The 7,500-nt window shown below is 34.1% G+C and overlaps 2 protein-coding genes across 3 annotated transcripts in view; one reads left to right on the plus strand and one right to left on the minus strand.

Annotated features, from left to right (window-relative positions):
* The window catches only part of LOC137626941 (neuroligin-4, X-linked-like), a 348,832-nt gene that overhangs the window by 226,336 nt on the left and 114,996 nt on the right, over positions 1 to 7,500 (plus strand).
* Positions 279 to 7,500, minus strand: part of LOC137626630 (putative inactive carboxylesterase 4) — a 13,473-nt gene continuing 6,251 nt past the window's right edge. The window contains exons 6-8 of one of the 2 annotated variants that reach the window (XM_068357650.1): positions 5,972 to 6,129; positions 2,873 to 2,978; positions 279 to 2,237 (exon numbers count right to left, since the gene is read on the minus strand). In XM_068357650.1, the coding sequence (XP_068213751.1) occupies positions 2,960 to 2,978; positions 5,972 to 6,129 (177 nt within the window). In that variant the 3' untranslated portion in view covers positions 279 to 2,237; positions 2,873 to 2,959. The remainder of the gene's footprint in view (positions 2,238 to 2,872; positions 2,979 to 5,971; positions 6,130 to 7,500) is intronic. The other variant, XM_068357649.1, reaches the window with a different exon arrangement.

Here is a 7,500-nt window from a genome sequence, read left to right on the forward strand (position 1 = left end):
CATTGAAGGATGGGAAGTGGATTAGTGATTTGAGGAGACTTAGATTTTCTAAATGAAGCTCACTACATCTTCGAGTTCTATTGACTCATTCCCCAATGGCCTTGAATTTGCTAAATCAATCAAATTCGAGGTAAAGCAAATTTCATTCAATAAACCACAATATATTTTCGTTTATTCGATCATTTAGATTTTAGAAAGAATTTGAATCTTTACCTTCTCTTGTTTTAGGTAACGAAACACTTATATAAAAAACCTTTTTTTTTTCGTTGCAAAAAACACATACATATATACATACACACACACTGATAAACATATCCCCAAAAAACAACCACAGGTTAGATATAAAGTTTTACAACAACAAAACATTCTATTGTAAATGACAATAGTTATAACGTTCACTTTCTTCTTCTTAGATAGACACTATTAAGGTTTCTATTTTTTCTTCTTATATAATTTTTATATGATTTCATAAAGGTTTATTTTTGAACATCTCAAAATGGGTATTTGTTGTTTTTTATTTATTGAGGATTCTTCTTTTTGGATAATCTTTTAAGAATTATCATCATTCATAATTAAATTTCCAATCCAATTCAATTGATATGTTTTTTTTTAAATCTTTGAATTCAATTATGAGTATTTTTCTCTTAATTGGGCACCAGTTACTTTACTTAAGGATATCAGATATTCTATCAAATGTGTAAAAAAGTAATTTTGTAAAAGTTTTTGATTAGGAAAAGTAGACAGCTTTCTATCAACTTTAGAAATAGTTAATGTACCAAATATGGTCTGCAGGAATTTTTCTATGTTAAGTAAAAAAATTTCTTTCTTAATGTTGTTAGAGGCAAATTTTACTACCAATAATTGATTGATAGAAAGGAAATTTAAATTATTTAAACAATTATTCGTTAAGTTTCTGCATATCTGATGATGTTCTAAGTGCACCATAATAATGGATGTGTTTGATCAACATTAAAAAAAAGACTTTGATCGAAGAACGTAGTTAGATGAGTTTTCCTGAGTATCATGAAGTGAGTGTTTTATTATTCAAGATAATTAGTTTTATTAATTGGCCTTTGTTAAGTATAACTTTGAAGACGAGATGGTAATCTTGGATGGCAATATATAGGAAATGGACTAAATAAAAATTAATCATGAAACTGATTTGCCCAATATTCTAGAGTATATCCAACATTGTTTTTAAAGAAGTAGAACCTTTTTTGAGTATATTATAATGATATAGACTATAACTACACCCTAATCTTCATGATAGAAGCACTGCTTGACAAATAATTTGGAATCAGTTGTCCATCCTTCGGAGAATAACTTGTACCTGGATGGCCTGCGTTGGGTGAATGATTTTGGACGAGTTGATACTCTTTTGATGAATGCGTAGGAACGAGTTGACCATCGACTGGTGAATAAGTAGAGACAAGTTGACCATCATTCGGAGATGTGTACGAAGCCACAGGCTGCTTGAGCATTGTAACTGTTATTATAGTTTCTTTTGGTTCATGTAGCTTTTGCGTATTCGTAATGGTGCCTTTCATATCTAGAGAGATCCTATTGAATGTTACGCCAGTTATATCGTCTATGGTTTGTACGCTGCTTATGTAGTCTGGCGGCCAGTCATGCTGGGACTCCTCTTCAAAGGCTGTGGCCAGGCTGCTACGCATTGTGATAGAAGGCCCTCAAGGTTCCATAATGCCCTGGGGCATATATTGTCTTACAATTGTCCCCAGACGATTGCAACTGGAGGTCATTCCCACTCTCGCTATTCGTGTCCTGCGAGCCTTTAGCGAAGCTCCGGCGGTTGGCCTTATGTTTATAATAAAAGGTAGTAAGAACCAAGATATTTAGGATTAGCAAAGAGCAGGCAATGGCCACTGTCACACTCAGAGCAGTTGCGTAAGGGAAATCCTTCCCCATTGGACTTTGCATATCCAAATTACCTGATTCACTAACTTGAATTTTGTTAGCCGTAGCTACAATTGTCAAGTTATGTGGTGTATTTGTTAGGCCAGTGAGGGTTGGAGTTATTGGGCAAGATAGAAAGCCTTCAGTAAAGATATACTGACCTGTTGATTCAGGGTATAAACCAGATTGGAGATCAGTTGGTAATCTGTGAAAGTTTTTATCTGGGCTGTACCGGGAACCCACTCGTTCCAGACCAGGTAGTAGCCAGGACCACAAGGCTACTTTTCCAGCATGGTAATGGTCACGTACAGATTTCTTTGTTCCTGGAATGAATAGACATATAGATAACTAGAAGTAATTATGTGAAAACGAGTATGAAATATCTATAGAAGATATATTCCTTAAATATAAGTTATATGGTTTTGACTCTTGATGTTATGATAAATATTTTTATTAAATTATCAATGAATATAATTTGGAAATTTACCTAAAGCAAGTTTCTGGAAAGGCTAAATATAAAACCTATATTGATGATTAGAATTATATCATGTAATCTTAGATGTAGTATCATTTAGTTTATTAAAATCATCACCAGTTAAATATTAGTATTTTATTAAGGTTCCTTAGTTTTGTGGAGTACATTGTACATTGAGGAAGTTATGTTTTACTTGTTTAGTTTATGATATTCATAGGTGTTGGGTTATTGAAGAGAGAGAGAGAGAGAGAGAGAGAGAGAGAGAGAGAGAGAAAATGTTAACATCTAGAACATAAGATTTCATATGTAGAGAGGAAAGGGATTATTAATTAATATGTAAGTTATCATGAAGAAATAAAATTACTCTAAAAATATGACTAAGTGTATTTTCCTGACCTAAGGTTATATATCTAGAAAATATTGAAAATCATTGTATCCTTATATCTCTGAGTGATTACAGCCCCGCATAAATAGGAACCTCACCTATTTGAAAGTATCTCTGATAGACTGGATCATATTTTGGGCCATATCTGCTCTTGAGAAGTTATGTCGTTTGCACTCTCGGACATCTTAGCTTTGGAGACTGGGTCTTTTGGATGTTTGTAATATGAACATAGAGTTTTGAATTGATACCATATGTAAAATGGATTGATTTATGGTAAAAAAAGATATAAACTGTACAGTATTATATATATATATATATATATATATATTTATTTATATTTATATATATATATATATATATATTATATATATATACATATATATATATATATATATATGTATGTATATATATATATATATATATAAATAAATAAATATATATATATATATATATACATATATATATATATATATATATAAATATATATATTTTATATATATATATATATATCGATATATACATATATATATATATATATATACATAGGCCTATGTATATATATATATATATATATAGATATAGATATTTACATATTTATATATACATATATATGTATATATATATATATATATATAAATATATATATATATATATATATATGTATATGGATATGTATACATAAATATATTATGTATATATGTACATATATATATATATATATATATTATGTATATATATGCATATACATGTGTATATATACATATATATATATATATATATATATTATGTATTTATATATACATATATATATATGTATATAAATATCCATATATATATATATATATATATATTTATATATATATATATATATATATATTTATTTATTTATATATATATATATATATATATTTATATATATATATATATATGTATATTTATATATATATATATATATATATTTATATATATATGTATATATATACAAATATATATATATATATATATATATACAAATATATATATATATATATATATACATATATATATATATATATATACAGTATATATATATATATATATATTTATATATATGTGTGTATACCAAAGCACTTCCCCCAATTTTGAAGAATAGCCGAAATCAAACAAAGGAAAAAAAGGGACCTTTCCTCTATATGCTCCTCCCAGCCTGTAGAGGGTCTCAACTGAGTTCCGCTGGTACTGCAAGAGACCCAGAACACCCTCCCTCGTTATCAAACACAGATAAAGCTTCATAGTGCTGCTACTTTTGAGGTCATCCAAGGCGACCTGAGGAAGCAGCAGGACCTACAGGTGCTGTGTCACAATCGCTCGCCATTCATCCCTATTTTTAGCACGTTCTCTCATGCCCTCTCACACATCTATCTTCCTATCACCCAGAGCTTTTTTCACTCTATCCATCCACCCAAATCTTGGTCTATCTCTTGTACTTCTCCCATCAACTCTTGCATTCATCACCTTCTTTAGCAGACAGCCACTTTCCATTCTCTCAACATAGCCAAACCACTTAAACACATTCTTATCCACTCTAGCTGCTAATTAATTTCTTACAACAGTTCTCACCCTCACTACTTCGTTCCTAATATTATCTACTCCAGATATGCCAGCCATACTCATCAGACACTTCATCTCAAACGCATTCAATTTCTGTCTTTCCGTCACTTTCGTCCCCACAACTCCCATCCATACATCACAGTTGGTACAATCCATTTCTCATACAGAACTCTCTTTACATTCATGCCCAACCCTCTCTTCTTTACCACTCCCTTCACTGCCCCCAACATTTTGCCTCCCTCATTCACTCTCTGACGTACAAATACTTCCTCTACACCATTTGCTGAAACAACAGACCCCAAGTACTTAAACTGATCCACCTCCTCAAGTAACTCTCCATTGAAAATGACATTCAACCTCGCACCACCTTCCCTTCTCGTACATCTCAGACATACGGTTAGCTATACCCCTAAACACGTGCACGTCTTTCAATCTTCCAAACATTCTGTTAGTTATCAACACATAATCCATTAGAGCCCTTCTTACCACTCTTCCATCTGCCACTCTTACCCATGTATACTTGTTTTTATCTTTCATTTTTGAAAAATCTAGAACTTATCACCATCTCTTCCTCAACACACATATATACCAATCTTTCGAAGTTCTCATTTTCACTTGGTACGCAATACTTCCCAATTATACCTTCTACCTCTTCAGTGCCCACTCTGGCATTTAAGTCACCCATGACAACTGCATAATTCCTTCTACCCATTCCTTCTACACACATACTTAATTCATTCCAGAACGCATTCCGTTCTTCTTCACTTTTCTCACAACCTGGCCCATACGCACTAAAAAAAGCCCAACATTCCCTACCCAACCTAACCCTTACCCACATTAACCTAGATGATATGTCCTCTCATTCCCCTTCTTTACTTGTCATTCATTCACTCAGCAATAAAGACACACCATCTCTTGCTCTTCCCCTTTTAATATCAGACACTTTACCAGTCACTTCACTAAACATCACTTCACCCTTCCCTTTTATCTTTGTCTCACACAAAGTTAATATATCCATTCTTCTATTCCTAAACATACTTCCAATCTCACATGTTTTATTCTCAATCGTACTACATCCACGCACATTCAGACACCCCAAAACTAGAGTGCAATGAGCAGTCACTCTCCCCCCAGCTCCACCTCTTTGATGTGTCACAAGAATATATAATACAGAAAAGGGGGTTCCCAGTCCCCTCGTCTCATCCCCTTTAGACGTCTCTAACGACACGCAGGGATACGTTGGCGATATTCTAATATTTATGCTCCTGCGGCTACTTATATAAAAATCTATAAATTTGTGTGTGAATGTTATTGCTTAGAGACAATAAACAACTTATAGTTACTTTTTAAAAGCTATTCTATGTGTAAATCAGTCTTTAGATTTAATTCTAAGAACCGAATAAACTTAATATAATCATTAGGGAGCAATGAAGTGGGATATTCTACCTATTTATATCATGCTAATGAATATGTTATTAAGCATTAAATGTTTTACTTTTCTTTTGAAATTAGAGATATTTATAACCTTATACATGAGAATTACGTGAACTATAATGAACTTAAAAATAAAATATGAATCAATATCAAAATCAACTACATCTCCTTACCCTAATTTGATGAAATGACTCCACCTTGATATGAAGGATTTGCTGAGTGTGACATCCATCTTAGTGAAGTTATAACTTGAGGCCAAGGGTCCAAGAGCACCCAGAGGACCTCCAAAGACGTACACCAGCTCGTTCAGGAGAATACTCTCGTTTCCAGACTTTGAGAAAGATAATAAAATCAAATTTAATGTTTAATTTTGATAATTACTGAAGTAGATACATACATACATATACCAAGGCACTTCCCTCAATTTTGGGGTAGCCGACATCAAACAAATGAAAAAAACCGGACCTTTCCTCTCTATGTTCCTCCCAGCCTGACAAGGGACTCAACCGAGTTCTGCTGGTACTGCTAGGGTGCCAGAGCCCACCCTCCCCCGTTATCCACCACAGATGAAGCATCATAACGCTGAATCCCCTACTGTCGCTACCTCAGCGATCATCCAAGGCCACCGGAGGAAGCAGATGGGCCTACAGGAACTGTGTCACAATCGCTCGCTATTCATTCCTATTTCTAGCACGCTCTCTTGCCTCTCTCACATCTATCCTCCTATCAGCCAGAGCTTTCTTCACTCCATCCATCCACTCAAACCTTGGCTTTCCTCTGGTACTTCTTCCATCAACTCTTGCATTCGTCACCTTCTTTAGCAGACAGTCATTTTCCATTCTCTTAACATGGCCAAACTCGTTTCTTACACCCGCTCTCACCCCTACTACTTCGTTCCTAACTCTATCTACTCGAGATACACCAGCCATACTCCTTAGATACTTCATCTCAAAACACATTCAATTTCTGTCTCTTCGTCACTTTCATTCCCCATAACTCCAATCCATACATCACAGCTGGTAGAATCACTTTCTCATATAAAGCTCTCTTTACAGTCATGCACAACCCTCCATTCTTTACTACTCTCTTAACTGCCCCAACCCTTTGCATCATTCATTCACTCTCTGACGTACATATGCTTTTACTTCATCATTTGCTCAACAACAGACCCCAAGTACTTAAACTGATCCACCGCCTCAAGTAACTCTCCATTCAACATGCCATTCAACCTCGCACCATCTTCCCTTCTCTTACATCTCATAACCTTACTCTTACCCACATTAACTCTCAACTTCCTTCTCTCACACACCTTTCCAAAATCTGTCACTCATCGGCTAAGCTTTTCTTCCGTGTCTACAACCAGTACAGTATCATCCTCAAACAACCACTGATTTACTTCCCATTTATGATCATTATCGTCTACCAGTTTCAATCCTCGTCCAAGCACTCGAGCATTCACCTCTCTCATTAATCCATCAACATACAAGTTAAACATCCCTGGCGACATTATACATCCCTGTCTCAGCCCCACTCTCACCGGAAACCAATCGCTCACTTGATTTCCTATCCTATAACACATGCTTTACTACCTTTGTAGAAATTTTTCCCTGCTTGCAACAACCTTCCAACAATTACACATAACCTCATCACATTCCACATCCCTTCCCTATCAACTTTATCCTAGGCTTTCTCCAAATCCATA

This window comes from Palaemon carinicauda, chromosome 34 (genome assembly GCF_036898095.1).
Source record: "Palaemon carinicauda isolate YSFRI2023 chromosome 34, ASM3689809v2, whole genome shotgun sequence".
NCBI lineage: Eukaryota > Metazoa > Arthropoda > Malacostraca > Decapoda > Palaemonidae > Palaemon > Palaemon carinicauda.